The 24,768-nt window shown below is 40.6% G+C and overlaps 1 protein-coding gene across 3 annotated transcripts in view; it reads right to left on the bottom strand.

Annotated features, from left to right (window-relative positions):
* grik2 (glutamate receptor, ionotropic, kainate 2) overlaps positions 1–24,768 on the bottom strand; it is a 269,550-nt gene that overhangs the window by 163,038 nt on the left and 81,744 nt on the right. For all 3 annotated transcript variants that reach the window (XM_069171981.1, XM_069171980.1, XM_069171982.1), the window contains exons 3-4: positions 20,596–20,763; positions 18,353–18,610 (exon numbers count right to left, since the gene is read on the bottom strand). In XM_069171981.1, coding sequence (XP_069028082.1) covers positions 18,353–18,610; positions 20,596–20,763 — 426 coding nt within the window. The remainder of the gene's footprint in view (positions 1–18,352; positions 18,611–20,595; positions 20,764–24,768) is intronic.

Raw genomic sequence — 24,768 nt, 5'->3', positions numbered from 1 at the left:
CCATGATTTTCACAGATTCATGGAGTATCATGAGTAAAGGTCTTCCAACATGGTTTCCTCTTGGTGGGACATACAATGAAGGACTGATTTGTAATCTGCATGTCTAAAAGTGTCTGAGCAAGCCACAGTGTGTGTTATATGTGACTTTAGTCTCATGCTGCGTGATGTGTCTGAGGAGAGAAACAGCCTCCACTGCCGGAGCAGCGATCTCTGTTTACGGTTAGTTAGTTAACGTCGATAAAAGCAGGCTGACACATCTGACTGCGGCTCGGCTCGTCATAAACACATGTCAGAGCAGCTCTCCTCGCCGCTCCGACGTCTCCATCCATTCTGCATGGCTGAGTCCTCCTTCATACCTTTTCCAAAATGTGCCGGCGCACCGGACAGAGAATCTACCGGGGGAGAGAGTGGAGTGGGAGGAAGGAAGAGTGTCAGCGCTGATCAGTATTGACGGTGTTTAATGCGCAGCGACGAGTCGAGGATCCATATTTAACTCTGCATGAATATTTCATCGCCTCTAAGCGTTTATTATGGGGCCGTCTGGGAGTCTCCTGAGCGTAAAACAGATCGGCCAGATTGTGATAAATATCCTGACGAGGGAAACGCTTTCTTCCCGACTCCCCTTCTTGTGCAGCGCCGCCGACAAGGAAGAAGGGTTCCTGTTATCGGGCTGCTCAATCATCATCGGCCGTGCGGACGTTAAAGAGATTCCCCCAGACGGCCGATCCACAGCGCTGCACGATGGGAGGAATGAGTCACCGAGCTGCAGACTCTCAGGGTCAAGGTTAATGTGACCCTGCGTGCCACGTTGTCCGCCTTCTACTGCATGTTCTGTTAAATGTGTGGAAGTCATTGGTGAGTGATTACAGCAGCTCTGAGGTCAGAGGTTCTAACGTGTTAAGGAACATGGAGAAAGAACATGCAGGCCACTGTTCCCTCTTCAAACATGAACCTCCGGGTCTAAATGTGGGAAGTCACAACAGCAGAAAGGTCTTTATTCTCAGATCCACCCTGTTCTAAATTATTAGTACCGAAAACAGTAAGCAGCTCTCTATTCAAATGTAATTAATCCCTCCACATATAAACTCACTCCACATGGTACGGTGGGTTTAAAACGTTCTGCCACAGAATGAGCTCTAAGTAATTAATTGGAGAACGGGAGCAAAAACATGAAGTCAGTGTATGTAGTCCGAGCACAAATCAAACACACACACACACACACACACACACACACACACTCAGAGGAGCTCCACAAAAACACTGAGCTCAGCGCAGGAAGTCTCTGTGGCCTATTCTCATCTTCATATATCTATTCTCACATATTTAATAACAACTAAATCTAAAGGTGTTTCTGTGTTTGTTGTCATGAGCTGTTTCTACCATGTTTAAGAAGATATAACTCACTGGATCATCTGAAATCTCATCACAAACATTTTTAAAACATACTTTAGAGTGTATGTTTCACACGTATTCCAACAGCATGGTTCTCTAGTAGAAGAGTCCGCTGATAAACTGGCCTCCTGCAGTCCAGACCTGTCAATCATTGAAAACATCTGGAGCATCAGGACATGAAAAATACAACAAAGGAGACCCTGAACGGTTGAGCAGCTGAAATCCTCTATCAGGCAAGAATGGGACCACATTTCACTTTCAAAACTCCGGAAACTGGTCTCCTTAGTTCACAAACGTTTTCAGTGTTGTAAAAACAAAGTGATGGAGCACAGTGGTAAATATGACTCTGTCCCAACTTTTTTGAGATGTGTTGCTGCCATCACGAGTATATTTTTTTTTTTTTTTATAAAACAATCAAATTTCTTTGTTTCAACATGTGATATGTTGTCCTGGGTTTATTTTCAATAAAATATGGGTTTATGTGATTTGCAAATCATTACATTATGTTTTTATTTACGTTACACAGCATCACAACTTTTTGGGGAATGGGGTTGTACTTCGATAGACTCTGGATAGATTTGTGTGGAAAAAAATATCTTAATTCATGTTCTTAGTCTGTTGTTATGACTTGAGCATAAACTGCATGGAGTGCTAAAGACATTAAAATCTCTTATCTAAATTATTTGTGAGTAAATATAGTGATGATACCTATTGAGCAGCAAACTGCAATGTTGGTGCCAAGAATGAGTTTTTCACGAGGTGAAAAAGCTCAGCACACGTTTTCCTACAATAATTTGGTTACTGGGGGTAAAAGTTCGATACAACATTATAGTAAATCTGTTTAACCTTCATTCATGTGTTTCCATTTTATTCCACATTCTCTCTTCCATAACAGCATTCAGTCTATAATGTTGGCCTTTACTTTACAGCCGTCTGAAAGGAAGCTTTATCTCTTTCATCCATCCAATTGGAAAGATGACACACTGGTCAAAATGACAAGACAGATCTGCAACCAGCTGTTATAAAAAATAAAGACAGAGACCTTTAAGCATTTGTGCACAATAAACTTTTCAGCTAAGTTTTCTACAGTTTCTATTGCTAATCAACAGACATGCTGGAGAAACACGCACTGAGAACAGTGCCCACAGTTAAATAAAACAACTCATGGCATTATGATGATGATGATGAAAATAGGAGATTGTTTTAGTTAAATGTATTAGACAAAAAAGCAAATAAAGACTTATGCAAAAGTACACATTTTTGGAATAAGATTAAGCTGGTCCACATGGTTCGCAGTCAAATCTCACAGACTTAAACTTTAAAAATGATTAGACATTTAAAAAAGTACAAAATGAAATAACTACACCTCAATTTAAAGTCTACTTTTATTTGACTTCTGACACCACAGTTGGTTGTTGAATGAGTTACTGTGATGACAGATACAAATATACACTGTCATCCATAATGACCATGAGGGTGGGGAGGTGACGTCACACACGGAGCGGTGTTTTCAGTGGCATCCTGCTGATTATTGGTTAAAATTCAATTATTGAAACAATAACATAATTAAATGATCTGATGATGTTTTGTGCATCATAATTCTGTCTCTTTCCATCCCATCTTCATTGTGCTAAAATTAGCCAAAGCGTGCTGGATTGATGAAAAGTCCTTCGCCTGTCATTCAATATAAATTGTCCACAGACTGTCGTGTGATTGGCTGTGTCACTCATTCAGAACAGCCAATTAGATAATTGTCTCTTTTGTCAAACATGACAGAGGATGTTCACTGGGAAAGCAGCACACTGAGCTTGTAAAAGGGAAATGACATGTAATGTGATGGAAACAAAAACTCCAGGCAAGAAACATTTCTAAATTATATGCTGAGTTTGCAGACATTAAAATTATTATTTTGGTCAGAATTACATAATCTGGGTCTCCATAAAGAAAATAGTTTTTGCTGGTTCTCAGTGGCTGTGTGGTTGTGGAGACGTTGTGCTGTTCTTCACGCTACAGCATCACTACCTCTTGAATAAAAACCCCACTTTGATGTAACCAGCAGCTACAGTCGCTCCATGAGTGCATGAAGCTGTGAGACAACCCACATTCATTAATCCACTTCAGCGTGGCATCTGGCGCCGAGTTTGTTGCCTTCACATCTTGTCAGTACTCCATGCAGATGTTGCTTTCATTAGTGCGATGTCACCACGAACACCGAAAGGCAGCGAAAAGGCAAACGCAAGGCGGATATAAGTGCAATATTTTCCACTCAATCCTCCTCTGAGGAGGAATGAGCCGTGAGATATGAAGAAAATCACACAACAGGATTCAGAGGGTTCCTAACTTTCCCTCAGAAAAATAACAAATTCAAGTAATAACCCCAATACCGGTATTTCTCCCACAGTCAGTCAGTTTCAGTCTCTTGTCTTCCAGTCTACTACCCGGTAGTTTATGTCTGGAGGCTCTCAGACTAACTCTGATCTCAATCTTCTGCTCGTCGGTGCTCCGGCAGGAGAATCCAAGAAGACCAAAGATGACCAGGGGTCACAGGGTCACTCAGCTCCAGCGCTCTGTGGAGGTTTCTGGGGATCGCTGTCTCCATCACAGATCCATACAAACAAAAACAATCTGCATACAGCAGAATTTAATATGATGTCAGTACTGTAATTTATAAACTCTGTTGTTGGTGTAACAGTAAATGACCAGAAATATAGTATTCTATATATATAATATTCACTATGGTGAATATTAACATACCAACATATTTCACACACACATGTACTCATGTCTCAGTGACATCTATCACTTATACCTAACAGACATTATTTAAACGTCCACCGTTACTAAGCAACACACTCAACAGCTGTTCTCAATCTGACCGTTGACTTCTGGCGCTAAAACAAGAACATGACGTCATCGTTCCCGCTCGGTTCAACAGGTCCCGACGCATTAACCCTCAGCGCTTAGCTAGCGCTTAGCTAGCCCCGTCGGTCACATGTAGCTCCACAATCACAGATATCAACCACGTAAAATAACATTCAACAACAAATTAATATTTATCTCCGGCTGGTTATTGTTCTCTTCTCTCCTGATAGATATCTTTAGCCCAACTAAACAACTGTTTACAACTGTCCTCCTTTGTAGCTCTGCAGCAACGGCTAACTGTTAGCAACGCATCCGTCACTCACCGGAGATTCTTCTCAGACTTTAAATCAACTTCTTCCTTCGGAGTCGGTCTGGTTAACGATCAAATAAATAAAGATCCTCAACAGCAGTGAGCAGAAATCAACCCGATGAGATTCTTCATGGAGATCATGACCTGCTGTTGGAGACATGAAGGGTCTCTACCCCCGACGTGCACGAGAGCGCCCCTCTGGTGAACGTCGGTATTGCATGTGTGAGTTAACCCTTTAGTTGCTGGTAAAACTAAAGTGGGTTACACATCCATCCATCATCCAGCCATCCATCATCCATCCATCCATCCATCATCCATCATCCATCATCCATCCATCCATCCATTTTCTGGGTCATGATGGCAGCAGGTTTGGTGAGTTAGCCCAGACATCTCTAAAACCCTTTTCCAGCTCTCTTACTCTTGTAATAAAAATTGCTCCAAATCTAAATTCATGGGCTGTTCTGCAAATAGATTTCTAATAAATAATACATTTAGCAATTTCTGATCAAGCCATATAATTTTCAGGCTTAAAGATACTGTAAAGCAAATTCCAAGATTTGCTTCTCAGTACATTATATACGTGTGAAATGAGTCGCTGAAAGCATGTGCAAAGCTAGAAAACTTTGTTGCACTGAAATGTGGACTTGGACCATTAAACTCCAGGTTTTTTTTAGGCGGGGCTAAAACCTAACCTATCTACGTCACAACAACCTATCTACCTCACAACTATCTACCTCACAACAACCTATCTACCTCACAACTATCTACCTCACAACAACCTATCTACGTCACAACAACCTATCTACGTCACAACAACCTATCTACCTCACAACTATCTACCTCACAACAACCTATCTACGTCACAACAACCTATCTACGTCACAACAACCTATCTACCTCACAACAACCTATCTACGTCACAACAACCTATCTACCTCACAACAACCTATCTACCTCACAACAACCTATCCACATCACAAATATCTACCTCACAACAACCTATCTACGTCACAACAACCTATCTACATCACAAATATCTACTTCACAACAACCTATCTACGTCACGACAACCTATCTACAGCACAACAACATATCTCCCTCACAACAACCTATCTACCTCACAACAACCTATCTACCTCACAACAACCTATCTACCTCACAACTATCTACCTCACAACAACCTATCTCCCTCACAACAACCTATCTCCCTCACAACAACCTATCTCCCTCACAACAACCTATCTACCTCACAACAACATATCTACCTCACAACAACCTATCTACCTCACAACAACCTATCTCCCTCACAACAACCTATCTACCTCACAACAACCTATCTACCTCACAACAACCTATCTACAGCACAACAACCTATCTACCTCACAACAACCTATCTACAGCACAACAACCTATCTACCTCACAACAACCTATCTACCTCACAACAACCTATCTACAGCACAACAACCTATCTACCTCACAACAACCTATCTACAGCACAACAACCTATCTACCTCACAACAACATATCTACCACACAACAACCTATCTACCTCACAACAACCTATCTCCCTCACAACAACCTATCTCCCTCACAACAACCTATCTACCCCACAACAACCTATCTACCTCACAACAACCTATCTACCTCACAACAACCTATCTACCTCACAACTATCTCCCTCACAACAACCTATCTACCTCACAACAACCTATCTCCCTCACAACAACCTATCTCCCTCACAACAACCTATCTACCTCACAACAACCTATCTACCTTACAACAACCTATCCACCTCACAACAACCTATCTACAGCACAACAACCTATCTACCTCACAACAACGTATCTCCCTCACAACAACCTATCTACCTCACAACAACCTATCTCCCTCACAACAACCTATCTCCCTCACAACAACCTATCTACGTCACAACAACCTATCTCCCTCACAACAACCTATCTACCTCACAACAACCTATCTCCCTCACAACAACCTATCTCCCTCACAACAACCTATCTACGTCACAACAACCTATCTCCCTCACAACAACCTATCTACCCCACAACAACCTATCTCCCTCACAACAACCTATCTCCCTCACAACAACCTATCTACCTCACAACAACGTATCTCCCTCACAACAACCTATCTACCTCACAACAACCTATCTACCTCACAACAACCTATCCACCTCACAACAACCTATCTACAGCACAACAACCTATCTACCTCACAACAACCTATCTACCTCACAACAACCTATCTACCTCACGACAACCTATCTCCCTCACAACAACCTATCTACCTCACAACAACCTATCTACAGCACAACAACCTATCTACCTCACAACAACCTATCTACCTCACAACAACCTATCTACAGCACAACAACATATCTACCTCACAACAACCTATCTACCTCACAACAACCTATCTCCCTCACAACAACCTATCTACCTCACAACAACCTATCTACAGCACAACAACCTATCTACCTCACAACAACCTATCTACAGCACAACAACCAATCTACCTCACAACAACCTATCTACAGCACAACAACCTATCTACCTCACAACAACCTATCTACAGCACAACAACCTATCTACCTCACAACAACCTATCTACGTCACAACAACCTATCTACCTCACAACAACCTATCTACGTCACAACAACCTATCTACGTCACAACAACCTATCTACCTCACAACAACCTATCTACGTCACAACAATCTATCTACCTCACAACAACCTATCTACCTCACAACAACCTATCTACTTCACAACAACCTGTCTACTTCACAACAACCTATCTACGTCACAACAACCTATCTACCTCACAACAACCTATCTACCTCACAACAACCTCCTATCTACCTCACAACTATCTACTTCACAACAACCTATCTACGTCACAACAACCTATCTACCTCACAACAACCTATCTACGTCAGATCACAGCCGGTTTATATAACCTTCTGCATGGCTCCTCCTCTCACACGGTGAAACGCTATAAAAGCCTGCAGCTCATTTGCATAAGAGATCATCCCACTGGACTTCAGTTCTACTCCTGTCGTAGTCAGATTGTTATTGTACATCAGCTAGCTGCTGATGTCTCTCTCCACTCGCAAGTGAATCTTTCCTGGAAGCAAGAACCTCCAAACTGGCGTTGCATCGCTATTTAAATTTCCTACTGATGAAGAAAGGAAAAAGAGGTGGATTGATTTTGTCAAGAGCCTCACTGATGGAGAGCTTCACATCAACAAAAACAGCCACCTGTGCAGTGACCATTTTACTGCAGATAGTTTCACCAACTTCCACCGGAGCCGAACCGAGCTTCACCCTCCCGGCCGTTGATCTCTCGGTCGCACCGGCACCGTCCGCCCCCGCCGCCAGTAGCGGTGGACACCGCCGCCGTCGGCCGGGTCCCCCGCCACCCCCAGCAGTCCACCACTCAGCCTAAGTTCTGTGTGCTTGTTATAATTATACCAGATAACTTGTCCACAGCAACTCTGCTGTATTTAGTCCGTGGTGCAAACCGCTAACGTGATTTTATTCGGTGTAGAACAACTTTATTTTCATGAAATGGGAGCTAAACGTGCTAATTAGCTTCTATTGAGCTCGTAGCAGAGTTCAGAGGAAAATGTTCCGATAACCGCAGATTGTTTTATGCGTCTCAATAAAGCTCCGATAAGAAACTGTAATATATGTAACTCTGTATTTTACATGTCGGGGTGATGGTGAACATGGACCAGAGGAGATCTAGTCCTCCTGATTAATGAGGGTTGTTGTTTTTGTACTCCGGTGTAACGTTACAATCAGCGACCCTCTCGGTTACATGTACCGGTACCGGTCCGGATAAACGAGCCCGACTACATGTGGAGGAGGCTGCAGAGAGCAGGAGGACCTGGAGGAGGAGGTGGAGGAGGAGGATGAGGAGGTGGAGGGACATCACTGGAAGAGAAAGACTGTCGGCTCGACCTGAGCAGGTTCAAAGTTTGAATTGACGTGTGATGTAATGAATTGATGTGATTTAATGAATTGATGTGATGTCATGAATTGACGTGATTTAATGAATTGATGTGATGTAATGAACTGATGTGATGTAATGAATTGATGTGATTTAATGAATTGATGTGATGTAATGAACTGATGTGATGTAATGAATTGATGTGATGTCATGAATTGACGTGATTTAATGAACTGATGTGATGTAATGAACTGATGTGATGTAATGAATTGATGTGATGTAATGAACTGATGTGATGTAATGAATTGATGTGATTTAATGAATTGATGTGATGTAATGAACTGATGTGATGTAATGAATTGATGTGATGTCATGAATTGACGTGATTTAATGAACTGATGTGATGTAATGAACTGATGTGATGTAATGAATTGATGTGATGTAATGAACTGATGTGATGTAATGAATTGATGTGATTTAATGAATTGATGTGATTTAATGAATTGATGTGATGCAATAAACTGATGTGATGTAATGAATTGATGTGATGTAATGAATTGATGTGATGTAATGAACTGATGTAATGAATTGATGTGATGTAATGAACTGATGTGATGTAATGAATTTATGTAATGAACTGATGTGATGTAATGAATTTATGTAATGAACTGATGTGATGTAATGAACTGATGTGATGTAATAAACTGAGGTGATGTAATGAATTGATGTGATGTAATGAATTGATGTGATGTAATGAACTGATGTGATGTAATGAACTGATGTGATGTAATGAATTGATGTGATGTAATGAACTGATGTGATTTAATGAACTGATGTGATGTAATAAACTGATGTGATGTAATGAATTGATGTGATGTAATGAATTGATGTGATGTAATGAACTGATGTGATGTAATGAACTGATGTGATGTAATGAATTGATGTGATGTAATGAATTGATGTGATATAGTCCAGCGTTGTTCATGTTGCAGTCTTTACAGAACTAAATCAACTCCTCCTCTCTTATTATCTCCACTATTGTAATGCAGGTTGTTGGAGACTCACTGTCTTCTGTCTCTGGTGTCCAGTTTGACTCCTGTGTTACAGATCAGGGGGACAAGCTGGATTTATATGCATCTGTATGTTTCACTCATTGGACAAATAAATTCTGATTCTATTGTGTTTTCATAAAGCAGGCTGCTCCGTCCACCAGAGACAGAGTGCCAGTGGGACATCATGCATAAAGTCACCGAGAGGTTGGATGTCAGACGGACCGCTCAGTGTGGAAAGAACTGCAGCCACAGGACTGTCTTACAGGACACTGAACACCTTCCAGCGAGTGGGCGGAGCTTCAGCTCCTTCAGGACACGCCCCCTCCCCAGTCTCAGAGCAGAGAAGACTGAGGATTTTCTCACTATTTCAAAGCCTAATTTAATAAACTTGTCTGTTTTCTTTCATTCAAATTTGGATGGGTAGTTAACAACCCATACTTCTGTGGTGTGATGAACTTAAAACTCATTTTCATTTCTACTTTACAGCATCTTTAAATTAATTATTTGCAGTTAGTTCCCACCCACTTCCGGTTTAAGCACTGGCCACTTGCAGATTAAGCCCCGTCCCATTGGAGTACGGATACAGAAAATTTAGTTGGTTTAACAGATACAGATAATAGTGTACTTGCTCCTCCCTACTTTTCATCAAATTGAGTTTGATTATTTTTATGTAGTTCACCTCACACAATAAATGGACACTTGTTGATTGAGGATAAATGACAGAAACAAGTGATATGACAACCGTTGTTGTTGCTGTTGTTTTGGATAATAATTATGGCTATTTAAAGTTTGTTTAAGAAATATGAAGACAGAAAAATAAATGTTTGAGCATTATGAAGGAGTTCATTCGGATTCATCACACAGAATAGCAACCCAACCAACAAGTCCAAATATAGAAAGCATCACTGTGCATTAGTAACAAAAGGGAAAATTTAAAGGGGGGGGAAAAAAAAATAATTTTAATTTATCTTTTTTTTTTTTTTTTTTTTTTTAATGCAATTGTCCATTTCTAATTATAGAGCATACGATTTTAGACTCCAGGTGCTAATGTTCTGGTTAAGCCTCCAGATAGTTTTGTCTGTCGGAGCCCTTTCTTTAACACTGTTGAGTGGTGGTTGAGTGGAAAATGGGACTGGGGCTGCTGGTGGAGACACATACACTTCAAATGGAAACAGAATACTGCAGAGGTCCTGGGACTCACTCTGAACTACACAGAGAGAACTCTCACTGGTGCAATATACAATAATACGGACAGTGTTCCTGTTAGATGTATATATATATATATAAAAGGGGAAATCAAAAATGCCACTAAGAACACCTCGCCCGGCTCATTGCTTCATAACATGTGTTACTCAGTTGCTAATGTGGATCAAGACACATAACTTGGAATACTTGCGTAAAATATAGCTTCCCCTGCTCCGTGAATACACTTCGACTGCACATTTGCTTTAAACCACCGTTAAACGAAACAGATTTGCTCTTTTTATACGTGATAAGAATTATTCACAACAGTCAGTTGACCTTCAGGTGATTCTACTTTGTCACTCTTCAATAAAACTCCACACCACATTAATGTTTACATTGTGTCTTAATCATGTACATATTTTTACATACATAGCCTACTTTAGACGTACTTTGCTTCTCATGGTTTGAAACTATATAAAACTTGACAACAAGCATAAAGGGGAAGGCAATTTCTAGAAGACCTCTTCAAGCAAAACTACTTTATTACGATTAGGTACTAAAACTACTTGGTTAGTGTTAGGTGCTAAAACTACCTGGTTTAAGTACTAAAACTACTCTGTTAGGGTTAGGTACTAAAACTACTTGGTTAGGGTTAGGTACTAAAACTACCTGGTTTAGGTACTAAAACTACTCTGTTAGGGTTAGGTACTAAAACTACCTGGTAAGGGTTAGGTACTAAAACTACTTTGTTAGGGGTTAGGTACTAAAACGACCTGGTTTAGGTACTAAAACTACTTCGTTAGTGTTTGGTACTAAAACTACCTGGTTAGGGTTAGGTACTAAAACTACTTGGTTAGGGTAAGGTACTAAAACTACCTGGTTAGGTACTGAAATTACTTGGTTAGCGTTTGGTACTTGACCTACTTGGTTAGTGTTAGGTACTTAACCTACTTGGTTAGTGTTAGGTACTAAAACTACGTGATTAGGGTTAGGTACTAAAACTACATGATTAGTGTTTGGTACTTAACCTACCTGGTTAGGGTTAGGTACTAAAACTAAAAGGGACTAATACTACTTGGTTAGGGTTAGGTACTAAAATTACTTGGTTAGCGTTCGGTACTTAACCTACTTGGTTAGTGTCAGGTACTAAAACTGCTTGCTTAGGGTAAGGTACAAAAACTACCTGGTTAGGTACTAAAATTATTTGGTTAGCGTTTGGTACTTGGTTAGTGTTAGCTACTAAAACTACTTGGTTAGTGTTTGGTACTTAACCTACTTGGTTAGGGTTAGGTACTTAAACTACTTGATTAGTGTTTGGTACTTAACCTACTTGGTTAGTGGTAGGTACTAAAACTATGTGATTAGTGTTTGGTACTTAACCTACTTGGTTAGTGTTAGGTACTAAAACTACTTGGTTAGGGTTAGGTACTAGTACTACTTGGTTAGTGTCAGGTACTAAAACTACTTGGTTAGTGTTTGGTACTTAACCTACTTAGGGTTAGGAAATGATTTCTTTAAAGATTCACAAACTCAAATTTGGGTCTTCTCAGTGATCATCCTGGGTTTGATCCATCCAACAACCCCAATCTACCTCCCAAATGGGACTTTACCGCATTTGTACTTTGTCACATGACTTCTGTCACATGACCTCATTCTTTAACCCTCATACATGCGTGCACTTTTCACAACATCACATAGACACACTTACATGCTGTACTAGACTTACAGGTGTATACATTCTGGAAATAAAGAGATTTTTGAAACCCTTGTGAATAACGAACACATTAATCAGCGGCCTGGCTGAGTGGTGGTTTGCAACTGAACTTCTTTTAAAGGGTCAGCGGAGAGCTCCAATGACAAATTGGAATTAGTCAATGAAAAAAACGTTCTCATTATCAGGGACATGATTTGTGTTTGCTTGGACTGGTCATGCTAATGGACTATTACTTTACCTTTACCACTACTCTTTCTATTGTCTCTCTTTCTGCTTCCAGCTTTCTATCAGATATTAAGAGACCACTAGGATTTAAAAAGATCAGACATGTCCACCCACTAAATATCAAATCAACCTGTGAGACACGGCCCTTCATCATTTCCAGGTCTCCCTCAAATGACCACTTTGGAATTACATCATGCAGTCAGCCATATTACTTGTAGTGAACATGCTGTCAGGCTGACCTTTCATCAGGCACTCGTCCAGAGAGATGCAGGCCATGAATTTAGGGCTGTAATTTATAATTTAACAGAGAAAAGCATGTAGTTAAAACTGTATTTCATGTACAATTCAATTCTTGTATTTTTCTGTCAGTCTTTCACAAGAAGTTTCATCGGCTGACAAAGAGTGAGAAAAATTAAAACTGACTGAGACGGGAGTCACAGTGAATCAGTGTAGATGTGATTTGCAGGAACATCCTCTCTTTTCTCTGTCTGCCCCCTCAGGCTGGCCTCAGGCTGCTGCTGAAATCCGGGTACAAACAGAGAGGAGTTGACTCGGCTGATACTCAGCCTGATGTTTGGCACTGGTAGCAGTGGGGCCAAAGGACGCTGTCCAAACACTCCAGGGTAAAATATCACAACAGTGCAATGGAATATACTGTTCATCTATCAGTCCATCAGCACAACCACCAGGACCAAACAGTCCTCATGTATCCAAGAAATAAAATAACATTACAATTTAATTTAGTGAATACATTCATGCTCCTCAGAAGATGAAACATTTCTTTTTTTAGACCATTTGCACATGAAATATTTCTCAGTGTGTCCATGTTTCCTTGAGGATAGTAGGACAGATCCACGAGTAGTAAATGTTCATTTTTGTATCACCGAATTTAAATATTTCATAACGTTTCTATTGAGACAAAGACCGACAAAGAAAGAAAAGCAAAATGCTGAGCATTAAGGTAAGGATATGGTGAATACGTTTTTATTTATATCTCTCATATTTATTTTATTTGCTTAAAAATAGTAAAATTTAAATCAAAATGATAACAAACTGAGATCAGACTAATAGATGTGTGATTTTTTTTTTTTAATGGCTGCTAAATCGAGTGAAAAGGATACAATCTATTTAATTACACCCTCCGCTCTGCAATTATTAAAATAGTTCCTCATTCAAGTTCTTTCAATCGACGCATCGATTTATCAAGTATTAAAACTACTGCAGCTCCATTGTAATCAGGTATAATAAGGTGTTCTTACTTTATTCCAGTGTCCACATTCTTTCTTTATCATTGACTCTGTTTTTCTGAGTGAATCGTTCTCTAATCTGAACACAGCAGCAGTCATGGCCGCCATGACCTGAGTGTACTGTTTGCTTCCAGACAAATGGTGTTGGTGTGGGCTCCACACTGTGAACGGCAGAAAGAAGCACTTCTTCCCGAGACACTGTTTTATTGTATAGTAACCTGTTCTCCCTGATGGGCTAATCAAACCGTGCAGCAGCAGCAGCAGCAGCACCGTTCTAGGTAGTTGTATGGATGTTATGGCTGGCTGGAGGAGCTATAACACATGCTGCTGCCATCTCAGTTTTGCTGTTATAAAGTTGAGCTGTTAGAGGAGTCCCATTATAGTTATTGATTTACTTGTTTGCACCCTGCTCGGTGGAAAAACAGCACAAACAGAGAGATTGTTTCAACCCCCCCCCCCCCCTTTTTTTTTTTGAAAAGCTGACATGGCTCAGAACAACAGCGAGAGGGAGGTCTGGGGGGTGAGAGTTGCACTCTTCACCACAACAGGAAACAAAATGAAGCAGAATCATGCTAGAGCCTCTTCAACCAGATCTATTTCTGTCTCAACCACGAACACTATCTGCCCTCACTATCCAGTCACCTGTGTAAATAGTGACACGGAGAAGGTAAAGCCGTGTGCAGGGCGAGCCGCCATCTCATTTCCGATCACCAGGACAGAAAATCAAGCCGTTATTAACCCCATAGTGAACCAGCGATGGCCACTTTACAACTTAATTAACGGAGGTGGCCGGATCAGCCACAATCAATTCCTCTCTGAAGGTACCGACAAGACCTGCAGCACCACCCCCGACCTTTTACACACACACACACACACACACACACACACACACACACACACACACACACACACACACACACACACACACACACACACACACACACACACACACACACAGCTTGTAGGTCTAGTTTCCATTATCCTTTTTCAGAAGTTTGATTTTAGCACAATTTCACGAGCTTGCTGGGGGGTATTATCAAAGAGGAGACTCCAGCAACAGTTAGTATTATTAGTATTACACACCAGTTTACTTTTAAATCTGATAAATCAGCCAGCTGCTTTCACCAGGAAAGACGAAGGGCCCTATTTTCATACCCGTGACAGTGCAGGCGCAGTGAAAATCCAGGCGTATCAGCATTTTCGTGCAGTGCAAGGGAATTTTCGACGTGCTTGCAGCGAGTTGCAGTTTTCTGGATCAACGTGAACCCGGCTGTGATGGGCAGAGTGGTGCAACGGGGTGTGTCGGTAAAGATGTGCCTGTGCAGCTCAGTTTTGGTGTCAATTTTGAGGTGAACTTGCGCACATGAAGAGGTAACAATCTAAAAGCCTCTTCATCTCCTCATCCGGTTCGTTAATCTACCAGCTGTGTAAAACCCCAGAATGTGACACAGTGTCATTTGGGGACAAAATTTACAAATTGGAAAGTAAATTATTCACATTCACTTTGAGATTTCATAAATAGCTGTGTTTGTCAAAAACAAACAGGTTTCTTATATCAATGAACAACTTCTTACACTGAGGAGCGGTTCTCATAATACTTGGGGAAGAGGCAGTTATAATATCAGTTACCCCCCCACTACCTGCATAGATTTATACCCGGATAAAAGTCGCCTGATCCGTGACGAGGATTTCAAGTTTAAAAATAAAGTAGAAACAAAAATTTGCGAAGTAAAAGTATAGAATGTAAATCATGGTTTAAGTATCCAATGAACTACTTTGCATTTGTGTTTTATGACATTATGATGTGTTTCTAGGGCTTTCACCAACCACTCTGAGGTTATGACTCATGGCAGAAAAAACACAGGTGTTGCTCATAATATAAATGATGGATTCGTTCTGCCCAAGTAGTCCATTAAACCATGACAGTGTGAGAGAGAGCACGATCAGCAGCAGGAGCCAGACACTGGAGCAGCTCAATGGAGTTCAGTCACCACTGTGACATGTCACCATGTCTGCAGTGAACGAGACTTACACTATATTTGTCACTCAAAAACAGAACACACGTATGATATGAAGCCCTGAAGGTCCAGCTGCTTCTCCTTCAACCTGCCCTCCGGCATCTCTCGTTTTCTGAGAAATAAAATGAGCCACTGATGTATTAGAAACACACAAACGTGGTGAAACTTGTTTGGGGTCCTATTTAGTTTTGAGGACAACTTTAAATACTGTGTGAATAACATCCTATGAAACCAATTTGATCTGATTTGATGTTTTTCATGATAAGATCCTGATCAAATATGTTTCCTTTCAAAGGTTACATTTCATCAACATGCTTAGACTTTAATACTAATGCATCCCTGTAATTCAAAACTATACATTATAATTATGCCCTCAAAATAATGTACTTAATTGTGACATTTTCATGGTATTGCTTCACTGAAAATTCAATTCATAATGTCATATATCCACCCATAGTTAGCCAACAGACGGCTGAAGCCAGGGTTAGCTTGCTTGTTAATGCGAGCTAACACGATGGGCTGGTGATGGTAAGTAGCTCATCATGACCGCTGGCTTGTTAGTTTACGACTCGTTACTGACGCTACTGGGCTAAAAAAGCTTCTGATCTTTCTCTTGTTGGTGGTGGAATTAAATCTACTAGTAGCATACGAACGGCGTTGGAAAGAACAAAGTTAAGTCACGTGTGCTGTGCTGAGCAGCCAATCAGAGAAAGGGAAGTCTGAAAGACAATATCTTCACCCATGTTTGAGACAATTGTCAACACACTAATCAGCTCTTATTTCACCATGTCTGACAGGAAATAGGACATTTGAACATGACGTAAGCCTTCACATAGACCCTCCATGTCAGCCAGTCAAATGCTAGTGTCTCTTAATTGGTCGTCTCGGAGACAGTACGTGCGTCGAATTGTCAAAATGAGTGTACAAGTTTGCTGAAATATCGATTGGGACAATTTTATCCTCCAAAATACTGGTCGGGACATGTCCCTACTGTCCATATGCAAACCTGCTTTCTTTTAAAGGCAATCAACAATGTCCAAATCAGCCAATTACTGTGAACTCTGTACTCAGCAGCAGGCTGTGGGTTAGGGTTAGTGTTCTCTGTGTCCCTGTGTCTCTGAGTGCTGGCTGCCTCCAGCTCTGATTATTATCAGCACAAATAACTGTAAAGACAACAAACTGAAACATTTGACATTGCTATTTGCAGACGTCCCAGATAATTTGAGAAACGGCTTGTTTGTAATCAAGCATATGCAATTAGCATCTGACTCCACAAAGCAGGGCTCTGTTGGCCTGAATGCTGACCACAGTGGACACACCGCAGCGCTGCCATCCAGGCCAAACTGGCCCCAGTGCGTCTGTTGGATGGCGCTCTGGGAAGCCTGGCAGCCTGTCTCCAGGCTGGCACACACCCTGACCTCTGGCATATGGTACATGTACCCGGCCTGCTGGCTTATTTGTCACCCGGTGACCTGGACTGCAATAATAGCAAGGTCTGAACAGGGTCTCCTTCTCCCAGGAACAAGGAACGCATGTCATCTGCTGCCACACAAATCCTGACTTTACGAAATGGTGATGACACCATAATACTCTGCTGTGACTATTATCATATCCACATTAGTTTAGGTTATATGTATAATAATAATTTCAATTAATGCCTGAGAAAATATGAAGAATAAATAACAGGATAAAAGAATATGATAAATGTACAAAATTTCCCATTTTATAATAATAGATTTCCATCAACAATAATCCTGTGCTCATTTCTATGTGAAATAAATAAAATTATCAGAAATGTGTGGACAAGTGTTGCAAGTAGATAAAGTAAAAGAGCTAACAACGAGGCTCTAGGGAAGGAAGTGTCGACCACTTTGACCCAGATGAAGAACTATCAGATGGATGGGAACAGCATTTTATATTGACTTTATCGTCAGGATGACAGCTAGTGGTGCTACTGATGTCCTGACTCGAGTTTTAATTCAAATGTCTTTAATTCAAATGTCTGAGTAGAATTGGCGTGAAAATTGGCACACCCATTCATGTCCTCCTAATTATGAATCGCATTAAATTTGGTGAGTATGTGACTTGACATTTTGTCCCATCGTCGGGTAAAAGTTTTTATTTGGGAAACTTTTTTTTTGTGTCCATATATCTGAAAAACTGACATGATCTCCATTAACCTGAGCTGTGCACCGTCAGCATGATTAGCAAATGTTCAGTAGTATACTAACACGCTAAGGGAAACTAAATTAAGAGGGGAACAGTCACCAGAACATATTCAAACGTGTACACCAGGGTTACCATTTGGTAACTGCTGGACAGCTGGTATCAAACAACAGGAGGAGTAAAAATAGAGGAAGTGTTTGTGGTCTTACCAGTGCTGTCATCATAAACCACGGTGACCGTCTTCCACTTGAAGAAATGGACCAGGTCCAGGATGGCCCGGCTGAGGGAGGAGAAGTCCGGGTAGAGGCTGACGTAGAAGATGTCTCTGTTGTCCGACACCTGGTGCTTCCACTTGGTCTGGATGTGCGGGACGCCCAAGGCATTGCAGATGGACTGGACCGCGTTGGCAGAGGAACTGTGAGAGGGGCCGAAGATGGCTGCCACCCCCAGAGAAAGCTGGTCGCAGGCTAGAGAGGGCAAACATTTGAGGAGTTAGTGGAGCTCCCTCCTACTGGGAGGCAGTATGTTCAGCATAGACATGGTCGACCACTGGTCCAAGTTCAATGACCTGACGCCAAAACAGAGTTAAAACTGCAGGATGTAAGTGGAGAGACTACTAAAAGCAAGCTCACCAGGACTCAGGTAAGACCTGCGCCCAGGGGTGCAGTGCTACTTCTTTAAGTAGTGGAGCGAGCCTGGGGCTCGGACAGCTCGTCAAGGTATAACCGTTGCTCCGACGGTGGCAAGTCAATAATGTATATTTCTATTGCTGTAATTAAATAAAGCTAACAAGAGAATTTGGTTATTTTTAACGGTTGTTTTGGATCCTTGATCTTCAGTGTGATTGTCCGACTTCGGTCACAATACATTCCTCCAAATGTTCCACAATAAAAGCCTTTTTTAAGAAAAGAGGGTTTCCATCATAAAATGCTAGAAGGCTTTTAATTTGAAATAATACAGGAAGTGTTGCATTTCAATCGGGGCATAATGTTGTAACTTTGACAGCGCAAATGGATTATAACAAGGCTTCAGGTTGTCGTGAGTCAATTAATAATCTAAAATAAAATTATAACAAATTGAACTGTTACATTTTTGGCTCTCTTGAATTATAGGCTTTAGATCTTTAAACACTCAAAACATGTCAATGAATTTCAACCGGATAAAGAAAACTGTGGGCCTTTCTTTTCCTCACGCTCCGGCTGCACTGCACCCCCGCCTGCAATAAACTACTATGGCCGGTTAGAAGTTGGTTTGGCCATAAGGCCAAGTGGTAATGAAATCCACTAGATCTACCATGACAGCAGGAAAGTCTGCTACAGAAAATAATATGATAGTATGCATCTCTCTCGAGACCATTTTTTTGTAGGAAATGGCTGATCTTTTTTAAGTGAAACTATATGTAAGCTGTTTTTAAAGATGTATAACTTCAACAGGAACCAATGGTAAGAATGTCAGAAAGAAAAGAAAAATGGGCAAACATGTCAAAAACTGTGATCCTTTTAACAGGAAAGCCTCATTGAAACTTACAGTTTCTATTTTAAAAGCATACTGGGCCAAGAAGTCCAAACAAAACAAACAAGCAGCACATTTACAGAGAAAGGTATTGGCTGGTGTTTCAACATGATAAAGTCCCTGTGCATGAAGCCATAAGAAATGGACCTTGATTGATGTGCACAGAGCCTCAACTTCAGCTTCATGAACTGGAACACCTTATCAGCCTATATATATATATATAGCCTATATATATATATATATATATACAGCATGGCATGTATATATACAGCATGGCTCTATTACTGTCCATTCTATGTCTTTTTACCATGTACTCTATAAAAGTGTATCATAGTAACCTGTAACTATACTGATATAATTTACACAACCTTCAGTGTGTTATAGTTCCACAACAGGAAGGTGCAGCCTTTTTTAACCTGTTTGAGCTTCCTTTAATGAAGTAGTACTCGGATGACAAACAAACACACAACTGCACATCTTTGTGTTGGCTTGACTGTGCAGTCTAATTACCTTATTTGATATAAGGTGGTTGTGTAAATCACTGGGACAGGATATAATGGTCCGTAATTGATAAGAGACTTGAAACGTCAGCCTGATGCACGCACAAAACTGATAGATTATAGCACTTTATTGGCCGTCTCTGGGGGCCAAACAGCTCTTTGAATTACTGCTGCTGAGTCATTACCTGGAACCAATCAATTCTCTCTGTTTACATTTGAAGAGCTCAGCCATTTCTCCCTCAACTGATTATAATTGTCACAATCTGAGCCACCGCAGCTCCCCGGCCTCAAACCACGACTCCATTTACATAGTAAAACAGCTGTGGCATCGTATATGTCCATATATATATATATACATATATATATATATAAATAAACATGAACACACACACACAACAGACGCCTGAGAGCATGCCGACACCAATCAGAAACATAAATACCTTTCCTGGAGGCTTCGAAGCTGTCGTAGATGTTTATCCTCTGGATGTCGTAGGTGAGCGTGGTGTTTGGCAGTAGGGTTCTGTTCCTGTTGATTGTATTTAAAGCAAATTTAAAGGCTAGTTCCTCCGCTCCCGAAGGACCGCTTTCGATGGACTCAAATATGCCCCCTGTTGAAGAGAGAGACGTGTGATTAGTGACGGATCGCAGTTAAAACTCAAAATATGCAACAGTCACGTTTACATGGTTACACTCATGAAGCCCGAAGCAGCACCTCAATCAAACTCTTGTATTTAAAGGAAACATTGATTATTTCTACACAGCGAATATCTGGAGTGGAATATCCTGAAGTTAAATAAAACAGAGTGAAAGAGATCTGGTGAGTTTATTTTCAAGTTAAACTACAGCTTGTGTTCAGAGAGACTCGGTACTATTTGTGTGTTCATTGTCTGGGTGTTGAGGAGCATATTTCAAATCCTGGTGTTTATTGTGTAGATTTGTTGCTGTATTAGCATTTCCCATCATGCCTCAGTTATTTCTTCATAACTTTGTAGAATAAAGCAAAAGACATTAAATCAAAGTAATGGGCAGAAATTATATATTTACTTTCAATAAAGCATTTCAATGAAGACATAATGATAAACAAAACTGGGTTATGATTCAAAACCATAAGTAAAAAAGGTAGGAATGTAACATATACCTGTCATAGTCACACTTAGTTGTCAGCTAGCTTCTAACTTGTAACACAAGCTGAGAATTCATGCAGCGTTTGATGTTGCTGAAAACACTGTAAATAACCGCATTGCACATATGAGTTAAATAAGAAATATGATGCTATTATGTAGTCATTTCTACCTGAAAATGTGATATTATTATGAAATTTTAACTCCACGTGTCAAATAATACACACTTTTAGGTTTTGACTGTTCACATTATACCTTTTAATCTTCATGGGATGAATGTTTTACTTACTTAGAGTTCAGGTTAACTCCTAAAAAGTGATAAAAGATCAACTCATAGAACAGAGTTACTTCCACTGTGCTTCAGAGTCTCACATGTACAACCAAATAGACTTGATTTGAACTCAGATTTATTCCAAAGACCAGAATTTGATGTGTACTTAAAACCTTTTATGATCAGTTTGAAAGGAAATAAAGAGGAAACTTGCAACAACAAACAAAAAAAGCTGTCTCCTGTCGCTCCCACAAAATTGAAATTGATTCCTTGCAGATTGTTTCATCTTAGTTGCTACGTAATGAAAATCAAGAGCGTTGCAGAAATGTTGCAGAGTCCTCGTCAGTCACTCAACTAGAACAAAACCAAGTTGATTCCTGAGTGCTTGTGTACCAGTGACTGAAGTCAGCAAGCATGTCAAACAATGATGGAGTGTCTAAAATCTATCATCCAACTGCAACTAAATGAAACGACTTTGTTGTTGCATTGGCTTATTTCTTTTATTTTGGAGGAAGCTAGCAGATAACTTCAACTCCAACACGGTACAAACCCGTTTGTTCACTGAGACACAACTGATATCATAACAAGCCAACCACACATGTCAACGACCACGTTAAACAGGCCAGGGAGGACTGACTACTGACACACAGGGTCTAAAACACAATCATTCACACAGAAATACTGTTATTCACACATAAAGAATGAGCACTAACAGAAAGATTATAATAATGAGAACATGTAAATATTAAGCAAAGAGAAATCTGTTCCTCATCACTTTCTATCTGTGGAATATCTCCACTTCACATGCTGTCCCTGTTCAGTTAACTCAAACGGTCCCACTGGGAACTACTTCACTCTCCTATCGATCCATTGATTGTCATTCATGACTGCTGTCCACCACTTCTCTGAGGGCTGCATCTTGTGGTGTAAGTGCTGTTTACTTGTCAGGAGGAGATAAAAAAGATCTCATTCTGTTCAATAATTCTAGTGGTATCAACATCTGATGAAACTGTTGCTTCACTGTTTGAGCACTCAGGTCCAGTCTGCTCGGAGAGCTGTGAGTCCAGAGTTTGTGCACCATGAAAGTCAGAACTAGTAACAGAAAACCGTGGTATTTATTGAATATAAACCACGTGAAGACGTTGAGGAGTGTTAATTGCCGGTAGAGTTGTGATGTGGGAGGAGTCTCTGGCTCTGGAAGTGTTCTTATAGAGCTACAGAGCTTTATTTATACTGATCTGCTCATGTCCCTTCGACAGTCTGATCAGTTCTTCAAGAAATATTGAGCAACCAAGTATCATCCATCAGTGATGTCATCGTTGGTTTGTGAACGTTATGAAGCCTCCAGTTCAGATTCTGTCCGCCATCATCAAGTGACCATATTTGGACGAGCTGGGGGAGGAGCCAGCGGTGGATCTGACTGATCTGATTGGAAACCTGACGATACTACGTCCCGCCCACTGATAGCTGTAACCTGACGGCACCACAGGCCTGTCAATCAAACAGACACGCCCCCTCAAAAACAAAGCCAACCTCTAGCGGCACTCGGTGGTGTTGCAGATTAAGTCGCCAACAAAACGATAAAACACAAACATTTCGTTTCTACCGCAGGAAGTCAGACAACCAAGTACGACTCAACCTTTATCCAAACGAGGCGTCCTCAGAGCTGAACAAATAATACTGATCTGTACGTACAGCTGCTGGGAGACGAGTGCAGGGACGTATCAAAAGTGCAGACACCAAAAAATATTCCATAACTTTAGTATTTGTCAGTGTGCTGTCACCAAAATCTCTTCACACATCAACCATCTCCAGTTTGGTATACTTCAACGATTAGTTTGGAGAAATAAGGTAATCCTGAGGAATTTATATTGGTAAAGAAATTCAATAACCTTCTTTTTTTTTCCAGTTGTTTTGTTTTTTCAAATAGGATTTCTAAAATTATCCAACAGCACATTGTTTTCAAACTAAGCATCACCAGTGGATCTGACCGATCTGATTGGAAACCTGACGATACTACGTCCCGCCCACTGACAGCTGTAACCTGACTGCACCACAGGCCTGTCAATCAAACAGACACGCCCCGAAAAACAGGTCTTCTTGAATCTTCTTTTCTAATGAATGAGGGATTATTTTCAGATGGACCTCCAGAAAACTAAGAAGAAGGAGTGACTTTAGCTAACAACACCGAGATAACTGATGGACACATTTTATTGACTAATAACTTTATGAGAGAAGTTTAATTGGAAAGGCACTTCTGTATCGGCCTCATTTTTCAGAACTGGAAGCTACGAACACTTTTATATTCAGTCTGTGTGAGCAACTTATTAATAAGGAATCTGGAACGTGTCTATAGATCAAGATTGGTAAAGTTTTAAGAAACCTTACTATCTATAACTGATGCTACCTGCTACTCACACTGGACTGTTTATCAGTTATTGGCCTCGTTGTGGCTGTAATATTTTCAGTGTTTTCTTAAATTAACGTAAAAAAAAATTGTCCGTCTGTTGCTATAGTAAGGATCATATGTCTGATAATCTATTTTATTTTATTCTGTCAGTCCCCTGCTGATATGTAGTGATTGTGTTATATGCTGAGATGCCTTCCATTACAAGATGGTGCATCTCTAGGTTTATCCTGATACATGCATGGTATATTGTTTTAAGCATGTTACATGTTTAGATTCTACTCAGTACCATCAGCGCGCCATTTGATCATCAATATTCATTCTGCAGCAGCATGACAACAAGACCAAACATATAGTCATAATTATAAAGAACTATAATCAGCCAGGAGAAGAACCAGGCGTCCTGCAGGAGCTGCTGTCTCTGGTATGAATTATTACGAGGCCAGATCTGATGTGCAAAATCTGACACAAAAAGCATCAATCAGATTTTAAAGGTAAGCTTAGTGATGGGATGATTAGTACCAACATGCTTGGGAATTATACTGGACTTCTTTTCTTTTGCTTTAATCTAGACCAGTTTTCATATTTCAGAAAAAAAAAAAAGGGTAAATGAACAAGTTCAGAGACCGCTGCTCATGCGTGGACACGGGTCACAGCACTGTGATGTGCACGGAGCAGCAGGAAGATAAAACCCTGATGAGTAACTGATATTTATTTATACCTCGAATTTCATCTCTTGACCATCTTCAGTTCCTGAGTTTCACACGTTTTAGTGAGCAGCGTTCTGGGTGCGTCGGATTTCTCCGCTCAGAGG

The sequence above is a fragment of the Embiotoca jacksoni genome, unplaced genomic scaffold (genome assembly GCF_022577435.1).
Source record: "Embiotoca jacksoni isolate LCO1_2020_lvr unplaced genomic scaffold, fEmbJac1.0.p SCAF_50, whole genome shotgun sequence".
Taxonomy (NCBI): Eukaryota; Metazoa; Chordata; class Actinopteri; family Embiotocidae; genus Embiotoca; species Embiotoca jacksoni.
The sequence above is the reverse complement of the archived record's forward strand: the minus strand, read 5'-3'. Positions and strand labels throughout refer to the sequence as shown.